We start from the raw sequence: 26,090 nt of genomic DNA, 5'->3' as shown, positions 1-26,090 counted from the left end.
TTCTCCTTTGTTGGAGGATTTTGTGTGAGCTTGAAACAGTCTTAATAAATGACCACTAGGTGTCCCTCTTGTTCTTTGAGGGATAGAAATGGAGGCGTTTCAGTTTACCAGGAGAAATGTATGAGATTCAAACAGTGAAAATAGACTCCTGTAATATCAAGCACTCTCTGGGTCAGAGGAAGCAAATGGGAGACAGCACTTAGTTTATGTAAGCTCTGTGTTCTTTTAACGTTTCAGTGTGATCTTTAAACCCCTATCCTTTTCAATCAGATCGTTCTGATCTGTGTTGGCAAAGGCAGGATGGGTAACAGAGTCAGTCCCAGCTTCAGGCTACCGATCTGTCGTCTCCCTTTCAGAACACAGTGCAGCCAAGATGGCGTCGGCCGCGTCGGGAAAACCCCAGACAGCAGGGTCAGAGCCGACAAAGCAGGCCAGCAGGGCTCCCACGCCCAAGAACAAGGGAGCAGCCAAAACCAGAGCCCCGAGAGACAACCAGACCAAAGTCGCGACGTGGGCTTGCCCAGCTGCAGGATCCAGGCCGGTAGGTATAGAAGACCTTCCCTTTTAAGCGATGGCGATGTGTGTTGTGAGCGGGGGATAGCGGTACCTTGTGGAAGAGACACTGAGCTCCCCAGATTTGCTGAATCGGGTCCGGCATCACTGTTCACCTCGGGGATCCGTCGCCCTCCAACAGAAGCTGCGGGCCGTCGTGTATCTCGTGTCGGGTCTCCTCCTCCGGTATCGTCAGCCGCGCCTCCGGCTCTGTCCAGAGGCCGGACCGCTCCACTGCCGCGACACACCGCCGACCCGCGTCCAAGCTCTGGAGATGAGTCAGGCTGCGTCCGATCCGCTCCACAGCCCGGCGGGGACCTGCTATATGATGATGTGCCCCTCGGTTCCGCCGCGTACACGTGGGGGAAGGCCGCGGTCTCGGCCCTCACGGTAGGCCTCAGACCTCTGTCAGGGGGAAAATCACTGAAAAAACTCTATCTGGGATCAGAAGAGTCTGTAGCAGCCTCCTAGAGCTCACAAATGTGTCCAGTAGGGAGAAAATACCCTTACAAGCAAGAGGATTGAGGGAGATTTATAAGGATGCACAGGAGCTCCTCAGGATGCGACTGTCTCCTTCAGTGGCTGGACACGCCCCCTCTGAAAGGTCTTGTTTATGCTGGGCATCAAGTGTAAGAATTTGGGCTGATAATCTGGCAATCTTGGCGGTTCGTTCTTTTTTTAAGCGGGCACAATGTGATATGAATATGCCCCTAAAGACACTTTTCAGTGCTTCCCATTTAATAGATGGAGATGAAGGGTCTACACTATGGTCTGCTGTAAAGTTAATTATTGCCTGTTTTATTTCTGACTTGCATAGGGAGTCCTGAAGTAAGTTTTCAGTTAGTCGTCATGAGAAGCTAGCTCTATAATGAGGGTCTAATAGGATTGGGAAAAATATGGGAGTGTGGTCCGACCATAGGATCGACCCTATTTCTGCCTCTATTGGAAGATCTAGCAAGCTATGCGAGATGAAGAAATAATCAATTCTTCTATAAATGGTATGAACCCTTGAAAAGAAGCTGAAATCTTTTGTATTGCGGTGAAGAACCCTCCAGACATCTACCAATCTCAGGCTGTGCATCTGTTTCTTTGTTTGTTGTATGGAGAATGGGGGGTAAGAGGACTTACCCGAAGAAACGTCTGATGTGGGATTCATGTGCAAGTTGAAGTCGCCTCCAAGTATCACAGGAGAGGGGCCAGCAAATTCATCAAGACGCCTCCTAAGTTCTGCTGCAAATTTCTGTTGTCCTTAGTTTGGAAAATATACATTAGCAATAACCAATTTGCGTGCCGCCAAGGAGATTTGTAAGAATATAAATCTACCCTCTGTATCGATTAAGGAGTCCAGGACCTCAGGCATGAAGGATTTATGGAAGGCTATCGAGACACCTTTAGATTTGGAATTAGAGTTAGTACTATGAAACCACCTGGGATAATGTTTTGATATGCATTCTGGTATAGCTCCAGTTTTGAAGTGAGTCTCTTGGAGCATTACAACTGAAACTCATTGTTTGTGGTTTCAATATAGTACTTGTCTTCTCTTTTCTGGTATATATAGCCCCTTTACATTAAAGGAGCAAAATTTTAATCTATCCATAATCTAACCGGAGAAGGGGTCGGGGAGGGGGTGTGGATTTAGATAGGAGAGAATATTTGGGAGAGAGAGGAAAAAAGCGGTGGGTAAGAGAAGATAGAAGGTTAGGGTGGGTGAGGCTGGAGACTGAGCACCAAGTGTCAAGCTCCATTGGTGCAAATATAGGTAGTAGACTCTACCCGCGCACCAGAAAGGAAGGAAAGAAGCCGAGAACGAATCAACGTTCTCGTCATGCAACCCCTCTACCGCATAAGTCTCAGGAACATATTGAAGAAATTATTAACTTAACCCATCGTGTGAGAGGCGAGTTTTAATTTAGATTCCAAGATGAGATCCAATTAGAAATATAATTACAGGTAGAACAGGTTTCTATGTGATCAGGTGGCTAGAAAATATGTCTATAACCAAACAGAATAAATCTTACTGTCCATAATCACCAACCAAGAATTGGTCTTCTAACATGACCTTGAAATAAAAATGAATGTGAAATCCCAGCAGGACTCCATCTTGAGGATTATCGCCTCCACACCATAAGTATACAATAAACTGGTGTACAACTGAAACTCAACAAAATTCACAAGGTGTCCTATAGGCAATCACAAAAGTTCAGGCAAACATGCTGGACTCTGTGTGGCCCCCATCTTGTGATAGAAGTAGACCAGAGGGAAGATGACACGAAAAAAGTAAAGAGTCAAGGAAACGTGATGAAATATACTTCCTCAAGTCGCATTAGATGATGCTCCGTGATTTTTCTGTTTTTTGGTCTGTTGGACTTTGAGCCATCTTGGAGGTGCATCTGGGAGTACTGGAATCTGTGGCCATTCAGGAAGATCTATCAATGGGAGGTCAAAAGTTACGAGAAAATTTACCAGGTCTCCAATACGGCGAAAGGTAACCGTTTTCCCTCACTTGAATTCTGTTAATTGGAAGGGGTAACCCCATCTGTAGGGGATATCTTTCTTTTAGGCCTGATAGTAGTGGTTTTAGTGCTCTTCATAGTTGTAGTGTGTGTCCAGACAGATCTGAGAGCAGTAAAATTTGATGGCCTGCGTAATTTATATTCCCTTTTTGTCTTCAGGCTGTCATGATGGCTTCTTTAACTTTATAATAGTGCACTCTGCAGATGACATCTCTAGGATGAGTTCATGGTGTCGGTTTAGGGCCCAGTGACCTGTGAATACGATCAAACTCTATTGTGTTAGTTTCGCTGTCTTCTAGTATGTCCAGAAAGATTTTTTTGGATTGTATAATCGAGCTCCGACGTGCTGTTAGATTCCGGCAGGCCACGTATATAGATATTGTTCCGTCTATTGCGATTTTCCAGGTACTCCAGACTGGATGTCATATCCTCCAGTTTGAGAGCATGACTTGTTATGATCTCTCTGTGTGCTTGTATTTCTTGAAGAATATTTTCCTGAGATTTCTCCACATCCTCAATTCGGGAAGTGAATTCGGCTTTGAGGTTGTGAAGTTCTTTTTTGTAGGAATTTTCTAGTCTACAAGCAAATCCCTCTAGATTTTTTTAGTGGCTAGGGATTTAATAAATTTACTTAATTCAGATATATTAATGTCCTCCACTGCGTCACTGTCTCCCTCATAATCATCTGTTAATTTGGAGGGTGAACCATGGGAAGCCAAGGACTCCCGTGATGAGGAACTGTCATGGGGAGTTGCTTGCGCCATTGTGGACCTTGTGTTTCTGGTCTGACGGTTTGAGCTTAGATATCATTTCATTCCTTTAGGGGTGTCCTCTGGATTATTATTTTATTCAGTTATTCATCTGGGGTTACCCATAAGTACCTGTGGTAACTGATGGCTTGTGTGGCGCCCCTGGGGGCTCAGTCGCCACAGAGGTACTGCATCTCATCCAGAGGTGTGATGCCCCACTCTCAGGTAAGGATGGGGTACTGCCCCGGACCCACCCACCTGCATCCAACACTACACCATTCCAGACCAGCAGGAGGGGCAAGATGCATGCCTACAGTTCTGAGCCCTGTCCCTGGTTGGAAGGGGGGGAACCGAGAGAGGGGGAACCATGTAGTGGGTGTGGGTGGAGGAAGTAAAACAGAGGAACACCTTCAGTAGGAGTATAAGAATGGAACCATCTTGAAGGAGGTCAGATCAGTCTGAGGAGAGAGTGAGAAGAGCGAGAGAGTGGGAGCAGGAGCTCTGTAGGAGCTCTGCTCAGGAGAAAAGGAGGAAGGAGCGGGCCTAGTCTGGGAGGCCCAGGAGAACAAACTGAGAGAGGACGCTAGCAGAGGGAAGGCTCCAAGAGGAACAGAGGGGATCCCAGGGGCACGGGAAATGCAGGAAGCCACCCGTGCGCTCGAATCTACACGGACATGGAGGGATCAGACCGCAGAGGGGACCGGCCCCTAACTAGTGGAGAACTACAAGGCTCAGCTAGAAAACTGGAGGCTACTGTACTTTCAAGGTGCAGCTGCCCAAAACCACAATTATATCGCCGAAAAGGTGGCTGCATAGGATTCAGGGGACTGCAGGTCGCCCGGCAAGATCCGAGGCTACCGGCTTGGGACACTGATTGTGAGGCGCAGGGCAGGAGGGTGAGAGCCAGCTCAGTAAGACGACCGAGGAAGGCTCACAGAACGGGGTCCCTTTTAAGTACTCCTGAGATTCTTGAGAGATTGCTGAACCCCTTCCTTGGTGAACGCAGGACGATGTGGGAGGTTACACACTGGCGCTGGTAACCTGGAGTCTGAACAACTGTGAGTAAACCTTGAAGACTGCACCCCACTGTGTCCTGGAATTATTGCTGCGTCATCACCAGCCCTGCACTACACAGCACCAGCAACATCTACCTCATAGCATCACTATTTCCTGCTCTGGAGCGAAGCTCTGCCTGTGGAGAGCTGAACCAACTCTGCTGCATCACCATCAGCTCCAGAGGATCTGCACCACAGCGGCGGCCCCATATAGCCGCATACCACAGGTGGCGTCACGAACATTATATATAAAAACTTTATTCCCTTTTATTGATCGCCCTGGGTCACGTACCGGGTCACTGCCACTGTGACATCCCCCAGCACCGACCGGCCCAGCTACCGAGTACCCCACGGCCCAGGGGGCGCATCACTTGTATGTGGTTGTTGAGGGGGGGGAGCATGGAGAACTGGGAGATTACCTCATTAGTCTTAGGTCGCCGTCAGCAGGCTTTCCCCTGTTCATGTTTTGATTGATTTGATTTCTGGTTTTGTTTAGGGAACGTGGACTAGATCTTCTTTTATGCCCTTTATGTCTTTGAAGCTGCTGGTAAAATATTGCGTGTGGCGTTGAGGAATCAGCTCTGTGTGCCCTCTCCTTTCAGGTATCGTAGTTTAGCCTTCTACTTATTGTAAAATAGTTCCAAAAAACATTGGTAGCTAGTGACTTTATATGGGGCCTGGTACAATTGGGGCTACTGAAGGTTAATAGATTCCTGGCAGAGTGAGTGTGCCCCAGGGAAAGGGATAAAGTGTGCGTGGGTCACCACAAACACTCACTGCATCTTTCCTCTGCTGATGTATCTTGTGGTAGGGAAAGATGGCCGTGATCACAAGTCCCGCTTGCTCAGGTCCGAGTCTCGACTTGAATGCGGGAGGCTTCTCTTCCAAGATGGCGCCTTCCTTCTTGCGTTCTCAGCTGCCTCCTTTCTTCGCTCCCTGTCGGCGTCAGGAGACCGTGGTGGGCTGCACCGCGCTCTCTGGGCAATCATGAGATCCTTGGATGCCCGGTAAATCTCAGGGCTTTTCAGTCCTAGGTGTGTGGGACTTTTTCAATCTTTTTTTTTTTTAATAAATGATAGCTACAACCTCACATGTCATGCAATTTAGTGGGTGTCAAGGTTCTGAAATCCAATAATCTAAACATTCAACATGCACACAGAGTGGTGTATGGGCTTAATAGAAATGTATATAATCCTGTACTCTCTATTGAAGCTGTACACTGCTCTGTGCTTGCACATCTGCCTTGCAAGCAATGTGTTTCAGGACTACTTTTTAAAGGGACTCCGTTTGAACAGTCATTCTGTGCTGACAAAGTCCCACTGCTCAGTGCTCCATGGACAAGCAACTCATTTAAATATACCTGCTTGTTTTCCCTCAATCTCCGCCCCCACCCCCTCTTTATTTGATTGACAGTTCTGGCTTCACTGAGCGCCTGTACTTGGTTTGAACAGTCATTCTGTGCTGACAGTCTTTTTAAGCGTTCGGAGGATCCAGATACTCACTAGTCATGTGTTAGTCAGTACTGTATTATTTAAAAAATATATAAAAATGAAAGGGTAACCATACTTTCATGTGTCTATTTTGTAATAAGCTGCCCTGTGTGAACATAAGTAACTACACCATCTCTGGCTATTAAATGAATTAAACCCTTTGCAGGTTCCATCTCTAATTTCCAATCCCAACCCACTCTGAGCTAGTGGAAGGAAATTAGGTGCTGTGGTCTCTTTATTATACAGCTCAACACACAGGGAGAGGTACCTGCTCTTAATTCTTTTTAGCACACAGGAAGAAGCAGTGACAGCATACAGGAAGTTATACAGCAGTACTGAGCTATGTTGATGTGAACCTAACTCTAGGGTGAGGTAAAAGCATTGTGATAAAGTTTTGTTGCTCACTACTCTAATCCCCTCCCATTCACATGACACTACAGTGAGCTGATCATTCGTCTTGTCCGAGCAAGACTGATTTGAGCAGTTTTTTTAAGAGTGGATGACAAGGTCAGGAGACAGCGCGAGAGGGAAGGAAAAAGTGTCTGATAAGTGAGGAAGGAAGCAGATTTATTTGCTATTTTATTGATTTATGCAAAGTGTGATGCTAGTGCTATTCTATTATAAATGATAGGTACTTGTGATGCGCGAGCATGCTCGTTACTACTCGTTACTCACCCGAACATCAAAGTGCTCGAGATGCTCGTTACTCAGAGAGTATTTTTTGAATGTTTGGGCCTGAGCTCGAGTCCCCTCCCTGCATGTGCTCTTTACAGAGCCAATGAACATGCAGAGATTGTCTGCCACTCACTGTAATGCCGTAGCCATATTGGTTGTGGGCATTACAGTGATTGGCTGGCCGCATAGCCTCATTGGATCTATATAAGACCTGATGACGCTATGCTAGTCACAGTCTACCCATCAAACAGTATAATATCAAAATTCGTCCTTGGAAATGTTATATAATTAATTTTAGCACTTTAAGATAAATATAAACCAACAAAGAGCTTACCAGGTGACAGGTTTTGCCTGATAAAACTAGAAGTGACTCAAGATGAAAATATAAAAACATATGTTTTATTGACAAAAAATAAAAACATTATGTTTTAAAAACAGGATAACGGTGTTGTCACAACCAACATAATGTTTTTATTTTTTGGCAATAAAACATATGTTTTTATATTTTCATCTTGAGTCACTTCTAGTTTTATCGGGCAAAACCTGTCACCTGGTAAGCTCTTTGTTGGTACCAGTCAAACAGGCAGAGTAGGGAGAGCTGCTGCTGAGTGAGGGAGAGAATTGGCACTTTGGTCCATGTCCTTAATGACCGGACCAAATTTTACAATTCTGGCCAGTGACAATTTATGAGGTAATTACTCTGGAATGCTTCAACGGATCCCACTGATTCTGAGACTGTTTTTTCGTGACATATTGTACTTCATGGCAGTGGTAAAATTTCTTCTATATGACTTGCATTTGCTTGTGAAAAAAACGGAAGTTTGGCCAAAATTTTCAAAATTTTGCAATCTTTAAACTTTGAATTTTCATGCCCTTTAATCAGAGAGATATGTCACATAAAATAGTTAATAAATAACATTTCCCACATGTCTACTTAACATCAGAACAATTTTGGAACCAAAATTTTTTTTTTTGTTAGTAAGTTATGAGGGTTAAAAGTTGACCAGCGATTTCTCATTTTTCCAACAAAATTTACAAAACCATTTTTTTAGGGACCACATCACATTTGAAGTCACTTTGAGGGATCTATATGACAGAAAATACCCAAAAGTGACATCATTCTAAAAACTGCACCCCTCAAGATGCTCAAAACCACATTCAAGAAGTTTATTAACCCGTCACGTGCTTCACAGGAACTGAAGCAACGTGGAAGGAAAAAATGAACATTTAACTTTTTCACAAAATGTCTACTTCAGACCCAATTTTTTTTTATTTTCCCAAGGGGAACGAGAGAAAACATACCACAAAATATGTTGTTCAACTTCTTCTAAGCACACCGCTACCCCATATGTGGGGAAAAAACACTGTTGGGGCATATGGCAGAGTTCGGAAGGGAAGGAGCGCCATTTGACTTTTTGAACGTAAAATTTGCTTGAATAATTAGCGGACGCCATGTCGTGTTTGGCGAGCCCCTGATGTGCCTAAACAGTGGAAATCCCCCACAAGTGACACCACTTTGGAAATTAGACCCCCTCAGGGAACTTATCTAGATGAGTGGTGAAGACCTTGAACTCCCAGGTGCTTCACAAAGGTTTATAACATTGAGCCGTAAAAATAAAATTTTCACATTTTTCCCACAAAAATGTTTTTCAGCCCCTAATTTTGCGTTTTCATAAGGGTAACAGGAGAAATTGCCCCATACCATTTGTTGTTCAATTCCTCCTGAGTAAGCCAATACCCCATATGTGGGGAAAAAACACTATTTTGGCGCACGGCAGGGTTCAGAAGGGAAGGAGCACCATTTGACTTTTTGAATGTAAAATTTGCTTGAATAATTAGCGGACGCCATGTCGTGTTTGGAGAGCCCCTGAAGTGCCTAAACATTGGAAACCGCCCACAAGTGACCACATTTTGGAAACTAAACCCCTCAGGGAACTTATCTAGATGTGTGTTGAGTACCTTGAACTGCCAGGTGCTTCAATGAAGTTTATAACGTAGAGCCGTGAAATTAAGAGACCAAATTTTTTTCCGCAAAAATGTACTTTTAGCCCCAATTTTTTTATTTTCATAAGTATACTGGAGAAAATGGACCCCAAAATTTGTTGTGCAATTGCTCCTGAGTACGGACATACTTTATATGTAGGGGAAAACTATTGTTTGGGCGTACGGCAGGGCTTGGAAAGGAAGGAGTGACGTTTGGAACGCAGACTTTGATGGAATGGTCTGCGGGTGTCATGTCACTTTTGGAGAGTCCCTGATGTGCATAAACAGTGGAAAACCCTGACAAGTTACCCCATTTTGGAAACTACACCCCTCAAGGATTTTATCCAGGGGTATAGTGAGCATTTTCAACCCACAGGTACTACACAGAATTTGATAACATTAGGTCATACTGAAATTTTCATTTTTTTCACGAAAATGTAGTTTTAGCCCCAAATTTGTAATTCTTGCAATGGATAATAGAAGACAACGGACTCCATAATTTGTTATGCTATTTCTCCCAAATGCGATGATGCCCCATATGTCATCAGAAATTACTGTTAGGCCACACGTCAGGGCTGAGAAAGAAGGAGCACTATTTGGCTTTTGGAGCATAGATTTTGGTAGAATACTTTGTGGGCGACATTTGCGGAATCCCTAAGGTGCCAGAACAGCAGAGAGAACCCCAAAAGTGATCCATTTGTAGAAATTACACATCTCAATGACTTCATCTACTGCTGCAGTGACTATTATATATACATAAGGGGGCCTTCATTTTAAATGATCGTGGCAAAAACGCCAATTAAAGAATGCATGGCTAGTAATTACCACAAGCCTACTCAGCATTAAATATAATAATAGGAGAAACAGAGTACGTATGGGCATAAAAACAGTATAGCTTTATTAGATATCAAATATAAAAAAGGCCACGACAGGTGGCGACATAAAGTAGTAATAGATTACAAAATGCAGCACATAGTCATATGAATACAGGATATATATACTTTGAGAAAAATTTCCTCAGGAAAAAAAAGGAAAAGAGGGCAAGCACAAAAGGATATAAGACACACCATGCAAATGCACCGCTCCATACAAGTGTACGGGTAAATATGCAGTGTCAATGTAAGTATCAGATGTCGCTTACCAAACGCAATAATAGATAAAAGTGAGAGACAGGCCAAGGACCAGGAGAGACAGAGATACCAGGTGGCCCTAATTGAAGCCTCGACGCGCGTTTCGCCCCTGGATAGAGGGCTTTCTCAAGAGGCATAGATGGGTAGAAGATCAGGACCTTTTTAAAGGTTGGTAACAGGTCACTTGACCGCATCATAGGCCACGTGACCGGAAGTCCGGAAGTGATCAGCGCCGAGCGGCGCATGCGCCGGACGCCAGGCATCGTCGGCGCGGGCAGCGTCCGTCACCCGGCAACGCACATAGCGGAAGCACCTGGTATGTGCCCCGGAAGTACGTGGCGAGGAGCAAGATGGCCGTGCCCGGGCCGAGAACGGCGTGCCTCCGGCGCATGCGCACCGCAAACTGAGCACCAAAATAGAGATTGCCACTAGCAAAGAGAAAGCGAACCACGGGAAGTAAACAGGGACCAGAGCAGAAGGGGAGAGGCATCATACATCACGAGTATAGTGCAACAAAGTACAACAGGAAATGATTCAATCCAATGTAGAAGTTGTATTAGAACAGACAGTGCTGTCACATATATAGCAGGCATCCAAATTCCGATGTATGACATCAGTCCCATAAGATCCAGCTTGGTCAACATGTGGGTCACAAATTGTTTTCTTTTATGGATTGTATCTTGGCAAAAATAAAATTAAGAAGAGAATAAAGTAAATAGGGTGAAAAGCACACACCAAGTGATATTAAAAGCAAAAAACAACAATTATTAAAAACAAAGAAATGGAGGGCCACAAAAATAATAATAAAATAAAGTATAATAGCATAACATCTGAGGCGGAGAACGATCCATAGAAAAATTCATATCACAAAAAAGGAGCGAAACTGAGTGTCTCGTTAAGACCTAAAGGAGACATGGTTTTCAGACGTATGATCCATTTAGTTTCTTTTTGGCCAAGGATTTTAGTCCAATCACCGCCACGAGAGCCGAGGTGTAGAACATCAATTCCACGCACCTTCAAAGATTTAGGGTCACAATTATGTTTTTGTTGAAAGTGACGTGGGATAGTTTTTAATTCCCGTAGATCGGCCACCGTCTTAGCGGCGCCAATGTCGCGCACATGTTCCCGTATCCTCACCCGTAGCTCCCTCGTAGTGAGTCCAATATAAATTAAATTGCAAGCACAAGTTGCGTAATAGATTACATTAGTTGAAGCACAAGATATAAAGTGACGGATTTGATAATCACGGGAGCCATCGGATGAGGAGAAGGAAACAGAGCGCACGGCATTGGCGCAGGCCAGACAGCGGCCGCAGGGAAAAAAAACAAGTCTCGGTCCACGGGACCCGAATGGGTTAGTTGGTGGGGGAATGTAGTGACTCCGTGTCAACATGTCACCAAGGTTATTGGCTTTCCTGGGTGTCATGAGTGGATATTCCCCCAGAAGATTGCGTAGGGAGGGCTCCGCACCAAGAACACCCCAATGTTTGGAGAGGATCCGCCGCATCTCCCCCCACTCATGATTGAAGGTGGAAATGTAGCGGATCCTCCCCGTGTCTCTCTTCCTACCAAGGGAAGCTGAATACAGTAATTGATTGCGAGAGGTGACCCTCGCCCTCCTATAGCCACGGCGGATGCATCTATTACTGTATCCTCGTTCTTGATTTTATTTTTGCCAAGATACAATCCATAAAAGAAAACAATTTGTGACCCACATGTTGACCAAGCTGGATCTTATGGGACTGATGTCATACATCGGAATTTGGATGCCTGCTATATATGTGACAGCACTGTCTGTTCTAATACAACTTCTACATTGGATTGAATCATTTCCTGTTGTACTTTGTTGCACTATACTCGTGATGTATGATGCCTCTCCCCTTCTGCTCTGGTCCCTGTTTACTTCCCGTGGTTCGCTTTCTCTTTGCTAGTGGCAATCTCTATTTTGGTGCTCAGTTTGCGGTGCGCATGCGCCGGAGGCACGCCGTTCTCGGCCCGGGCACGGCCGTCTTGCTCCTCGCCACGTACTTCCGGGGCACATACCAGGTGCTTCCGCTATGTGCGTTGCCGGGTGACGGATGCTGCCCGCGCCGACGATGCCTGGCGTCCGGCGCATGCGCCGCTCATCACTTCCGGACTTCCGGTCACGTGGCCTATGATGCGGTCACGTGACCTCTTACCAACCTTTAAAAAGGTCCTGATCTTCTACCCATCTATGCCTCTTGAGAAAGCCCTCTATCCAGGGGCGAAACGCGCGTCGAGGCTTCAATTAGGGCCACCTGGTATCTCTGTCTCTCCTGGTCCTTGGCCTGTCTCTCACTTTTATCTATTATTGCGTTTGGTAAGCGACATCTGATACTTACATTGACACTGCATATTTACCCGTACACTTGTATGGAGCGGTGCATTTGCATGGTGTGTCTTATATCCTTTTGTGCTTGCCCTCTTTTCCTCTTTTTTCCTGAGGAAATTTTTCTCAAAGTATATATAACCTGTATTCATATGACTATGTGCTGCATTTTGTAATCTATTACTACTTTATGTCGCCACCTGTCGTGGCCTTTTTTATATTTGATATCTAATAAAGCTATACTGTTTTTATGCCCATACGTACTCTGTTTCTCCTATTATTATATGCAGTGACTATTATGTAGCATCCACACCAGACTTTTTTCTGGACAATTCCAAATATGCCAGTTTAGTGCCCATACATTGTGCCCCCATACATTTCTCCTGTTGACACACACCCCGTAAATTAAGTGCTCTCCCCGCTACAATAATGCCAAACATGTGGCTGCGTACTGCAGTTTAAGCACAGTGGATTTTATTTCAGGGGGCGGGAGCCATGTCGCTTTTCCAGAGTCTTTGTTCTACCAGTAACGTGGGACCCCCTATAGTCCAGTGTCAGATAACGGACCTGAGAGGGGGCTGGTTTTGTGTGGGATAAATTAGGGGTTTTATTGGTAACATTTTGGGGTACATAGTTTTCTATTGCTTCCAGAATAAGACTGGATCGCCAGTCTATGCTGAGCACTTACAACGGGTTTCCGTGTAAATCCCACAAAAATGTGATTCAGACGAAATCCCCCAATGGAACCACCTACCACAAAGAGGCCGATGGAGACTCTTGGGGGTCTGTTTGGCATCTGCTCCGGTGGTCTCCATCTTTTTAGGCGTGCATAGATCTGTGGTCACCCACACTTGTGCTCTAACAAAAAGCCTAAAATGATGGTACGCCGCCGGAACAGAGACCAGTCCAAAGGGACTCCCATCGGCCTCATAAGTGATTGGCTCCATCTGTTTTTTTTTGTCTGAATTGCGGTTTTGGTGAATTTACACAGAAATCCCAACTTAAGCGCTCAGTGGGGAGCGCAGTATAATCGTGAGCCGAGCCTTATTCCGATTTTTTTGGAGGCAGAATGAAGAAATTGACAGCAATACCAGAATAGTTCTTATTTTTATTTTTGCACATTCACTGTGCAGTATAAATGATAAGGTGGTTTTATTCTTTGGGTCGGTGCGATTACAGCGATACTAGATTTATACGGGTTTTTTTAGGTTTTGTTGCTATCACACAGTAAAAATGCTTTTTTTTAATAAAAAGTAGTTATTTTCATCGCCATATTCTGAGAGCTGTAACTTTTTTATTTTTTGGCGAATAGAGCTGTATGATGGCTTATTTTTTGTGGGACGAGTTGCAGATTATTTTAGTACCATTTTGGGGCACATAGTGATTTTTTGATCGCTTTTTATTTGGATTTTTCAGACACAGAATGAACAAAAACCAGCAATTTAGTTACTGTTATTTTTTGCGCCGTTCGCTGTGTGGTAAAAGTGATACAACAGATTTGTTCTTCGGGTTGGTACGATTACAGCAATACCAGATTTATATTTTTTTCATGCTTTGCTATTTTTACAGACTAAAAACAGTATTTTAACAAAAAGAACTTGATTTTGCATCGTCACATTCTGAGAGCTGTAACTTTTTTATTTTTTTTGCGAATGGGCCATTTTATGACGTTTTTATTTATATGATTTTTTTACATACGACTTTTTGATCTCTTTTTATTCACTTTTTTCTTTCATTATGATGAAAAAGCTTCATTTTTGGCGTGTTTTTTAATTTTTTTTACGGCATTCGCCAAACGGACCAAATAACGCGACAGATTTATAGATTGGGTGGTTCCGAACGTGGCGATACCAATTATGTGTACGTTTTTTAGTTTATTTTTGTTTTTTCACAAATGCTGCGTTTTGAGTGGCAAAGCAGATTTTAGTGATTTGTGTGCACTTTTTGTGTTTTTGTTTGTTTTTCACTTTGATCGCTGGTCTCAGACACTGCAGTACTCGTGTACTGCAGTGTATGAGACCTGTCAGTGAGTCACTGAACTCACTGAGTGTGCCTGTGAGACTCAGCTTATTGCTGGATCTCACAAGCCACTGTACCCTGGGATCATCACATGATCTCAGAGGTACCATGGAGACCATCTTGCGACCCCCTGGTAAGCACTTCAATACCGCTGTGACGATTGACAGCGGTATTTAAGGGGTTAATCGGCCCCAATCGGCATCGAGACCGGCCGGGGCCGATACTGCAGGGGTCAGCTGTCACACACATTTGACACCCGCAGGAATCGCCACAGCCAGGTGGCGCTATACTCTTATTCCACTGCGACACCTTTTCACGGTGCTGTGGAATAAGTACCCTTAATGACCGCCATAAAAATGCGTTACGGTGGTCAGTAAGGGGTTAAACAGATTCCACACCACTATTATAAATCTACTATAACAATCCTTGTAAAGGCTCATTCTGATGAATAGTAATACTGCTGATAGCAGTAGTTAGGCAGAGTTTGTGGAGAGCTAGTATAGTACAGAATAGGGTCCATTGCACGTTCTTTCTGCTTCCTTAACTCATATCAATAGCCCTTATATCAGGGCTGATAATATTCTTTTTGGTGTAAAGCAATATAATACACCATTTTTACTGCTCCATTTGCTTCTTAGCAGCATACAGCCAGATTTGGTTGATTTGACTAGCATTGCTGTATTGCAATTACAGTTATATGAAAAAGTTTGGGCACCCCTATTAATCTTAAACTTAATGTTTTATAAAAATTGGTGTTTTTGCAACAGCTATTTCAGTTTGATATATGTAATAACTGTTGGACACAGTAATGTTTCTGCCTTGAAATGAGGTTTATTGTACTAACAGAAAATGTGCAATCTGCATTCAAACAAAATTTGACAGGTGCATAAGTATGGGCACCTCGCCAGAAAAGTGACATTAATATTTAGTAGATCCTCCTTTTGCAAAAATAACAGCCTCTAGTCGCTTCCTGTAGCTTTTAATGAGTTCCTGGATCCTGGATAAAGGTATTTTTAACCATTCCTCTTTACAAAACAATTCCAGTTCAGTTAAGTTTGATGGTCGCCGAGCAAGGACAGCCCTCTTCAAATGATCCCACAGATGTTCAATGATATTCAGGTCTGGGGACTGGGATGGCCATTCCAGAACATTGTAATTGTTCCTCTGCATGAATGCCTGAGTAGATTTGGAGCGGTGTTTTGGATCATTGTCTTGCTGAAAGATCCATCCCCTGCGTAACTTCAACTTTATCACTGATTCTTGAACATTATTGTCAAGAATCTGCTGATACTGAGTGGAATCCATGCGTCCCTCAACTTTAACAAGCTTCCCGGTGCCGGCATTTGCCACACAGCCCCAAAGCATGATGGAACCTCCACCAAATTTTACTGTGGGTAGCAAGTGTTTTTCTTGGAATGCTGTGTTATTTTGCCGTCATGTATAACGCCTTTTTGTATGACCAAACAACTCAATCTTGGTTTCATCAGTCCACAGGACCTTCTTCCAAAAAGAAATTGGCTTCTCCAAATGTGCTTTTGCATACCTCAGCCGACTGTTTGTGGCGTGCTTGCATAAACGGCTTCTTTCGCATCACTCTCCCATACAGCTTCTCCTTGTGCAAAGTGCGTTGTATAGTTGACCGATGCACAGTGACACCATCTGCAGCAAGTTGATGCTGCAGCTCTCTGGAGGTGGTCTGAGGATTGTCCTTGACTGATCTCGCCATTCTTCTTCTCTGCCTTTCTGATGTTTTTCTTGGCCTGCCACTTCTGGCCTTAACAAGAACTGTCCCTGTGTTCTTCCATTTCCTTACTATGTTCCTCACAGTGGAAACTGACAGGTTAAATCGCTGAGACAGCTTTTTGTATCCTTCCCCTGAACACCTATGTTGAATAATATTTGTTTTCAGATCATTTGACAGTTGTTTTGAGGAGCCCATGATGCCACTCTTCAGAGGAGATTCAAACAGGAGAACAACTTGCAAGTGGCCACTTTAAGTAGCTTTTCTCATGATTGCATACACCTGGCTATGAAGTTCAAAGCTCAATGAGGTTACAAAACCAAAAAAAGTGCTTTAGTAAGTCAGTAAAAAGTAGGTAGGAGTATTTAAAACAAGAAAATGATAAGGGTGCCCATACTTATGCACCTGTCAAATTTTGTTTGAATGCAGATTGCACATTTTCTGTTAGTACAATAAACCTCATTTCAAGGCAGAAACATTACTGTGTCCAACAGTTATTACATATATCAAACTGAAATAGCTGTTGCAAAAACACCAATTTTTATAAAACATTAAGCTTAAGATTAATAGTGGTGCCCAAACTTTTTCATATAACTGTAGCTAAGTAGCTTAAAGTCTGCTACTTGTGTCTCCAAAACATATCCACACTTGTTCGCTGACCAATACCATTGTTATACCGTCGCTGGGCAAAATAATTGGTTATCAGACATGATCAAATGCTACGGTATTAATCCTGTTTTTTTTTTGCAAGCTACAAAAGATTATACTCCATTTAAAGTCTCTTATTTGTGTGTCTAAAATATATTCACACTTGTTCGCTGACCAATAGCATCTGCATCCCGTCACTGGTCAAAAGAATTGTTCATCAGACGTGATCAAATACTGCGGTATTAATCCTGCTATTTCTTTGCAAGCTGCAAAAGGGCAAGGCGCGTGGTAGGGGATGGGGAACTGGACTTGATGCTGATGGCGCACACAGAGGCCGAGGCCATGGGCAAGATGAAACTGTGCCTGCTGAGGGAGCACAACAAACACCCACATCATGTTGACCTGCCTTCCTGTCCCACAGTCTAGGGGGTCGCAGGAACACCACTCTTGAAGCCAGAGCAGTGTGAAAAGGTTGTTGGTTGGATAGCAGATAATGCTTCCAGTCAGTTTGCCACCACCACCCTGTCTTCCATACGGCCCAGTCTCAGTAGCCATGAGTCTGGACAATATATTCGTCACTCTGATCCTCTTTCCTCCCACCATGCTGAGCGCCCGGAAACAAGTGATCCCACACTTGGACACTCTGAAGAGCTGTTCACATTTCCATTTATACATTCTGGCCTCTTGCTCGGTCCGCTTCAGGCGGGGCAAGAGGAGGTCGCATGAAGCAATGCCCAAATATTTGAGCAGCCACAGTCAAACGAAGGTGATGGTGGGAAAGTGCAATTACTGTCTTAAGAGGTGGATGATGATGATGAGACACAATTGCCAGCAAGTCAGGAGGAGACCCAGGGTGCGTACGTGGAAGACGAGGTGGTAGACGATGAAGTCACTGACCCAACCCAGCAAGGCGACATGCAAAGTGAGGACAGCAGCGCAGAGGAGGAGGGAGGCCTCGCACCACAACAGGCAGGAACAAGCAGTGGGGTGGCCACAGACACAAGGCGGGCAACTGTTCCCAAAAACACCAGTACAAGGGAAATTGCTAGTCCAACTGCTAGGTCTTCCCGACTCTGGCTCTTTTTTAAAGACTGTTGAGTTAACCCAAAAAAGACCATTTTCAACATATGCCATGCCAGCATCAGCAGGGGCAGCAACACTATCAGCCTGACCTCCACCAGCATGCTCAGGCAAGCACCCGACTAGTTGAGCAAAACACCAGGGTCCAAAAACAGTGTCTGCGGATGACATCACTGCCTCTTCCCCTGTTGTATGTGCACGCCAAGCCTCTGTCCATGAGGCAGGCGAAGATGCCTCCGACCCTGCACCTGTTGTTGCACACTTGCAACCATCACCGTTAGCTGCCATGTCCTTGTCCCAGTGCAATGTTCAGTTGTCCCTACCCCAGTCCTTTGAATGCTAGCGCAAATACGCAGCCAACCACCCACGGTCCACAATACTAAACTGCTACATTTCTCAACTGCTTGCACTGGAAATGTTGCCTTTTAGGCTCATAGAGACACAAGCTTTCTGCAACCTCATGGTGGTGGCTGTCCCTCGGTGCTCGGTCCCTAGCCACCACTATTTCTCCTGGTGTGCCGTCCCCATCTTACACAAGCACGTGTCCCAGCACATTACCCGTGCCCTCAACAATGCAGTTACTTGGAAGGTCCACCTAACCACATACACGTGGACACGTTCTTGTGGCCAGGGACAGTACAGCACACTGACTGCATACTGGGTTAATATTGTAGAAGTCAGGACCCAGTCGAACCCTGGGACGGAACACGTCCTCCCGATGCAGAGGATGGAGGAAGCTAAGATAACAAACTTAAGCTAAGGTGACAAGCTGGAAGCACTGCCTGGTCCATGTGCTCAAACTAGTGGTTCAGCGGTTTCTCAAAACCTATCCAGATCTGCCTGAGCTGCTTGTGAAAGTACGCCGCCTGTGTGCCCATTTCAGAAAGTCAGCTACAGCTTTCGCTGCCCTCACCACGCTTCAGCAGCATTTGCAGCTTCCAGCTCACCAACTGGTGTGTGATGTCACCACATGTTGGAACTCAACATTGCATATGTTGGGAAGATTTGTGAGCAGCAGAAGGCAGTTGTTGAGTACCAGCTTCAACATTCCCGTTGGTATTCAGGTCAGCCTCCACACATGAGAGCTGATGAGTGAGCATGAATGTCTGACATCTGTGACGTCCTCCAAAACTTTGAAGACTCCACCAAGATGGTAAGCAGCGATGACGCCATAATTAGCGTCACCATCCCACTTCTCTGTCTACTGAAAGACTCGAAACTCACAATTAAAGAGGAGGCATTGCAGGCTGAGCACAATGAGATGGAGCAAGGATCTATACAGGGTGATGCTACACAGCCCAGCCTCATTTCAACGTGGATTGGGTGATAATGAGTAGGAGGAGGAGGAACAGGAGCTAGTGTCATGCGCTACAGATGGTACTACTCACTCAACATTCATACAGTCTTTTCAGCGTGGATGGCCTGAGGAGAGGGAGAATGAGGAGGAGGACCAGGCGGAGTATAAGAATCGCATGGACAGTCATCCTCTTGGTCAGGACAGGGAAGTCTTGGCTGTTGGCAGTCTGGCACACATGGCTGACTTTATGTTCCGCTGCTTTTCCCGTAACCCTCGCGTTGTACGCATTTTGGGCAATAGTAATTACTGGTTAGTCACACTTCTAGACCCACTCTACAAGGAGAACTTTCTATCTCTCCTTTCCGTGGCGGAGAGGTCTAATACAATGTTGCAGTACCAGAAGACTCTTGTTGAAGAATTATTAAAAAAATTTGCAGCTGACAACACTGGCGGCAGAGGTCACAGTTCCTTGGACAACCAAGGAGTACAGGTGAGGTAGACACAAACCAGATGCATTACTGGCTGGTGAACACTGTCAAAGGTCTGGGACAGTTTTCTCAGACCCACCCAGGCCATGATGCGTGGGATACTCTGATAAGGATAAGAAGATGCTGAAGGAGTAACTTGCGTCCTCCGTGATTCCTCTGTGCCTTATAGCTATTGGGTGTCCAAGCTGGACACATGGCATGAACTGACTCTCTACATTTTGGAGGTCCTGGCCTGCCTGTCGCTAACGTTATGTCAGAGCTGGTTTTTAGTGCTGCTGGGGGTATTATAACTGATAGGCGCATCTGCCTGTCAACTGAAAATACTGATAGGCTGACTCTTATCAAAATGAAGAAGGGCTGGATTGGGCCAGACTTCTCAACACCACCTAATGATAGCAGCGGAACATAAAGTCAAATCCAGTGGTTATTTTTAAAGGGTCTATTCCCATGCACCTCTTCACACCCAGTCATGGGTATACGCTTCATTATTTTATCTATTTTATGTCACCCTCCTCCTTCTCCTCATCCTCCATTACCATATCACCAGGCTGACCATCATGCAACACCCACATAATTTTTTTAAGGGTGTTTATGATGCCCGTAGGAACTATTTTTCAAGGCCTACCTCTAACATTCTGTATGTTATACAGTATGTTCATGTATACCCCCCAGGGGTAAATGTTTTTCAGCCCATGCACTTAGTGCATTGCCAGTATAGGATACCCACTCCTTAATAATGGGAACAATTTATTTAATGAGGCCCTCCACTATGTGTCTTCAAAGGGATATTGGAGCGAATCCTAATTTTTGGCAGCCCTTGAACTTGCTGCATATGCAATAACAGTATAGGAGACCCACTCCTATGCTGTATGTTGCAGTACCAGATGGCCCTTGTTTAAGAATTATTAAGAAAAATCCCATCTGACAACACTGGCAGAAGAGGTCACAGTTTCTTGGACAACGAAGGAGTACAGGCGAGAGAGAAACAAAGCAGATGCTACAGGGGCAGGAGAATGCGGTCAAAGGTCTGGTGAAGGTTTTCTCAGACCCATCCTGATGCTTAGGTTACTGTGACAAGAAGGGAAAAGTTTTGGAAGAATCTGAGGGACTACCTTGGCGACCGTACCAGCTTCCTTTGTGATTCCTCTGTGCCTTACAACTATCGGGTATTCAAGCTGGACACGTGGCATGATCTGTCTCTCTACGCCTTGGAGGTCCTGGCCACTAGCTTTTTGTAAGAGATGTTTTTTAGTGCCACCGGGGTATTGCAACATACACGCAATAACAGTATAGGAGACCCACTCCTTAATAATGGGAAAGCCAATTCAAATTGATTCTATATTCTACAATATTACCTCTCTTATCTGAAATCCATTTCCGAGTGAGCTATCGCAGTATGAATAGCGTTTTGCACCAATCCAGCCAGGTATTATTGCCTTATACTGCTGCAAAAAAAAAAAAATGTAAATCTATTCTATTCCCTATTGATACTTCTGTTAGCTTGCACCTGTCCCTATTGTAAATGCAGCTATCTTCAGCTGGAGATGAGTGTTGTTCATTGTCATCTAATACATCTCTTCCACAGTGCATTACTTGATATCCTCCATCCATTCGTTGACCAATTCATAATTTTTAGCTGTGATTTGTAATTAGAAATTGATGAAGGCAGACAGGCTGCTTGCGTTCCTTCACAGTTTGGTGGTGCAATGTATCAAAAAAACCTTCGGAGCAGGTTAAATTTTATTTTCTATTGTACTATATTACCTCTCTTGTCTGAGATACTTTTACGGGTGACCTATAGCTGTTGGGATACCGTCTTACATGCATCTAGTCAGGGATTATTGTATTCTTCTTGCTGAAAAAAAAAATTCTATTCCCTATTGATAACGCTGTTAGCTGCTTTTTAAGAGACAGTTGCTAGATTGTATTATCAGCTGGAAATGAGTGTTCATTCTGGATGTGTCTGATCATCTATCACACACCACATGACCAGATAAGGTATGTAGTGCGGCGGTGTTCACACAGTGCGATTTAACAGGCAGTGACCCAAGAATGTCCAACTTAATGTTTTTATTGTCGAGAAACTCACACCGTAAAGGCAGCTTTATCCTCCGGATCACAGCCGGTTTGTCCAAATAGTACGTGCAAACAAAACACCGTTGCCGTTGGCAACTGCAAAGCCATATCACTCTGAGGTTTGTCAGAAGCTTTGCCTTCTTGGGCCCTGTGTTCACATCACACAGGCCTGTATTGCACAGAGCCTCCTGCCCTGTAGCTTGCAAACCAAAACTGAACCACCCAAACTTTGCTGTAGGTTTTTAAATGAAAACTGTGCACATGAGCTACATGTAAGACCCGGGCTGGAGGGAGTGAACCGCCCCACTTCCACCCTGTAGTTCACTCCAAAAATAAAAGCCCGTGCCGGGTTTTCTTAAATCCGACTTGGTCAAAATAGCTTGACCAAGTCCAAACTTACTTTTATTTTGCACTGCAACCACAGCTGTGTCTGTGATTGCAATGCACTCCAGCGGGTTCAATAGTTCTCTATGCGCATCCTAGGGGATACATACCATCCCTCGCATATGATCCCCCTCACTGCCTCACAGGTAGTAAAATGTTAAAATTACATTTACTGGTGAATGTATTTTTCACCAGTAAAGAAATGCAAAAGTGCAAAAACGCATCAAAAACTCTACGTGTGAACATAGCCCAAGGTGTGTTGGAGCATTTTTGTTTTTGGTTATTTATTTTGCCTTATATATGATATTACCCTGGAAACAATGTTTCTTAACATTTTTTCCAGGAAAATCCATTTTTGCTTCGTTTTTCTCTTTTTTCTATGTTTTATTGTCAGTCTGTAAAAGTGGAGTAATACTCTGACAACATTGTTCACAGCAGTGACGTTGGAGTCTGAGATGTTTCCAGGGGTCTTTACCATGCTGTTCACATGTCATTTGAGCACTGTTTCCATCGATCTGACCAATTTTTAGGCCCCCTCCAGCCCTCCGGGGTGGGCCGTCGGAAAAATGTTAGAGTTTCCAATTGATTTACATTGGGCTCGTTACTCGGGTAGATCACCCGAGCATTACGATTTGCTTGACCCAAGCGACGAGCACCTGAGCATTTTAGTGCTCGCTCTTCATTAATAGGTACTTTTCACGTTTGCTTGACCCACTTTTCCCCTTTCCAAATGCGTCATTCTCCATGTATTGATATCTTTTATCACTTCTCCACCCAAATCTCAAACTTATCTAAATCCATTTGTAACCTAATACTGTCTGTCTTTGTGTTAATCACTTTACACAGTGTTTTATCTGCTCAATTATATTTGACTGTGGAGTACCTTCCAAGGTCATTAATAAAATGACTGATACTGACCTCCTTTGTGGTCTCCCATGAGTAGCTTTATTTTTGGTTAGATGAGTTGTAAACATACTGTTGTATTTTAAATTTGTCAATACTTGTCACCATGTCAGTATATTATACATGCTCAAAAGACCTTTCACCAAATTTTGCATATTAAATTGGACACCGTATGTAATTTTGGCTGGAGAGCAGAATAATTTTGCTTCTCTGTTGTAGAAATATCAGCAATCCAAGTATTTGGCACATAATGAGTTTAAAAAAAAAAGTTAAGTCCAAGTGAGTGCTATCAGCGTCTTCACTTGGGGGCACGTACTTCCCCCTGTATGATGCTGACCAAGTAAAGAACACATCCCCACCATAGCTTAGAGTAGGTTTCTCAGTGTGTGAGATGTCTTATGAAAGACAGCCTGATACCCTGGTCTAATCTCCAATCAACGTGGGGGGGAGAGACAGTGCATCTGAGTTCAGCTGTGTCATTCTTTCTCTTTGTCATTAGCTCTCCTAATTACTGTAATTACTGTGTATGTAATCGCACTTATGACTGCTATGCTCAATCAATTTGTAATCGCTCTGAAGTGAGATCAGAGCTGTAATTACATCTCACACAGGAGCAGACTGCTCTGGACTTCTCTTGTGTGTGAGATGTAATTACGCCCTGCTCTCACTGTGGAGTAATTACAAGTTAAGCACAACAGACGTAAGTATGACACTGGCACATCTCTGGTCAGGCAGTGTGGGGTGAGGTACAGTACAGGAGAGCTGACAGTGCTATGAGATCTGATGAAAGGCTTTGTAATGTGAAACAGCTAAACTCAGCTGTGCTGCCCATCTCCCCACATGGACCATATCAAAAAGGTGCGCATCATCTGTGCTTTGTAATCATGCAGGAAGTTAGAAAAGAATCTTTTCTAACCTATGGTGGGACATGTTGTTCTTTACTTTGAGTGTTGATGCCTGTTTATGATTGGTTAGTATCATGCAGGTAGAAGAAGTACATACCCACAATGAAAACTGTCTGAGAACACACACTTGGACTGAAGTTTAACTCACTAGGTGCCAAATACTTTGATTGCTAATATCTCCACAATGGCGGGGCTAAATAAAAAAAAAAGTTTGATTCTACTTAAAGGGTATACCCGTGCTGTTCGAAAAACTAAAAATTTTATTAACCACGAACAGGCAGGTAGTTGCTACCTACTTGTCTGTTGTATCCTGTGCCATTCATCGCCGACACAGAGCAGTTATCGATCACTCCTGCCAGCGATTCAGCTGCCTGTGCTGATGTCACGTTGACAGAGTGGTGTTATTTTTGCCGCTCCACTCTGTTGACGAGACAGGACTTCAACGTCATTCTGATTGACAGCCGAATTCGCGCTGCTTAACTGGGAGAACCGACAGTCATTCAGAATGCGATTGAAAACCACTTCTTGTCGACAGAGCAGGGCGGAAAAGAAGCTGCCGCTCTGTTTACGTGACGTTAGCAGAGGCAACTGAATCCTCAGCGGGAGCTGTCTGTCACCGTTCTGTGCTGGCAGTGAGTGGCGCCAGGCACAACAGGCAGGTAGGTAGGTAGCAACTACCTGCCTGTTAAGGCCCCGTCACACTTAGCGACGCTGCAACGATCCCGACAACGATACGACCTGTCAGGGATCGTTGCTGCGTCGCTATGTGGTCGCTGGTGAGCTGTGAAACAGGCAGGCTCACCAACGATCAGGGGAGCAGCGACATCGTGGAAAGAATCTTTCCACGATGTCCTGCTCCTGGTTACGAGCCTGCTGAAGCAGGAGCAGGCTGGTAACTATGGTAAACATCGGGTTACTAGGGGCACACGCGCTCCTAGTAACCCGTTGTTTATCATGGTTACCACTCTGCTACAGTGAGCAGGAAGTCACCGCTCACTTTAGCAGGCTCGTAACCATGATAAACAGCGGGTTACTAAGTACGCGTGTGCCCCTAGTAACCCGATGTTTACCATAGTTACCAGCCTGATCGCTGATCCCGCTGGTCACACACAGCGATGTGTGCTGACCAGCGGGAGAGCAACGACCAAAAAATGGTCCAGGACACTTTACAGCGATCAGCGACCTCACAGCAGGGGCCTGATCGTTGCAAAGTGTCACACATAGCGACATCGCTGGTGAGGTCGCTGTTGCGTCACCAAAACCGTGACACAGCAGCGATCTCGCTATGTGAGATGGGGGCTTTAGTGTTTAGGCACATTTTTTGTTTTCTACAATGTCCCTGATATCTCCCTTAACTATTTAAATAGTTAAACAAACACAATTGCTGCTGTTTAATGAAATGCCATTGTCAGTCGTTTGAATAGGGGAACCAGTGCTTTACCATGCCAGTTGTGGTCAAGCTGAAGGCCCCCCTTTGCTGCCATCTTGGTACTTCTCTGAACATTAGCTATAGGCTCAGTTTGAAAGAAGGCTGCAATTTATACTGTATACTACAATACTGAAGTATAAAAAAACAAAACCCAAGATAAAAAAATAATAAGCAAATGCCCTGCCATAAATAAACATCAATAATGCATGAAAATAATAAGGGTGCTTAGTTAACATAATTTTGAAAAAAAAATGTAAAAGCCATCCCACCATGTCACGGTGACCATATTCGGGACGGTCCCAACCTTTAATAAAACCTTACCATTTTCCAAGTGACGTACATGTGGATAAGAGCTGAGAAGGACAGACCTGTCTAGTGGACACGCAGCCATGTGGAACTACATGAATGTAATGTCCAGCTCAAAGAAAAGTCAGGCCACATTTTTATATGCACAGGGTGCAAACAGACTGAAACAAAAAAAAACCTAAAGAGATGAACATGCTTGCAGCATGAAAGAGCATGTTCACACTGGCCACTAAACAGACAAAACCCAAGATAAAATCATAATAAGCTCTGATTGGGAAGAGGAGTCTATCATAAACGTAACTATTTGCAAATTCGAAA

General features: G+C 44.4%; 1 protein-coding gene across 8 annotated transcripts in view; it reads left to right on the top strand.

Annotated features, from left to right (window-relative positions):
* BLTP3A (bridge-like lipid transfer protein family member 3A) overlaps nucleotides 1–26,090 on the top strand; it is a 496,913-nt gene that overhangs the window by 355,241 nt on the left and 115,582 nt on the right. The window contains exon 18 of one of the 8 annotated variants that reach the window (XM_073666447.1): nucleotides 357–541. The exons of the other annotated variants lie outside the window; for them this stretch is intronic. Within the exon in view, the coding sequence (XP_073522548.1) occupies nucleotides 357–541 (185 nt within the window). The remainder of the gene's footprint in view (nucleotides 1–356; nucleotides 542–26,090) is intronic. 8 annotated transcript variants of the gene reach the window in all.

This window comes from Phyllobates terribilis, unplaced genomic scaffold (genome assembly GCF_046119375.1).
Source record: "Phyllobates terribilis strain yellow unplaced genomic scaffold, ASM4611937v1 Scaffold_2__4_contigs__length_985480577, whole genome shotgun sequence".
NCBI lineage: Eukaryota > Metazoa > Chordata > Amphibia > Anura > Dendrobatidae > Phyllobates > Phyllobates terribilis.
The sequence above is the reverse complement of the archived record's forward strand: the minus strand, read 5'-3'. Positions and strand labels throughout refer to the sequence as shown.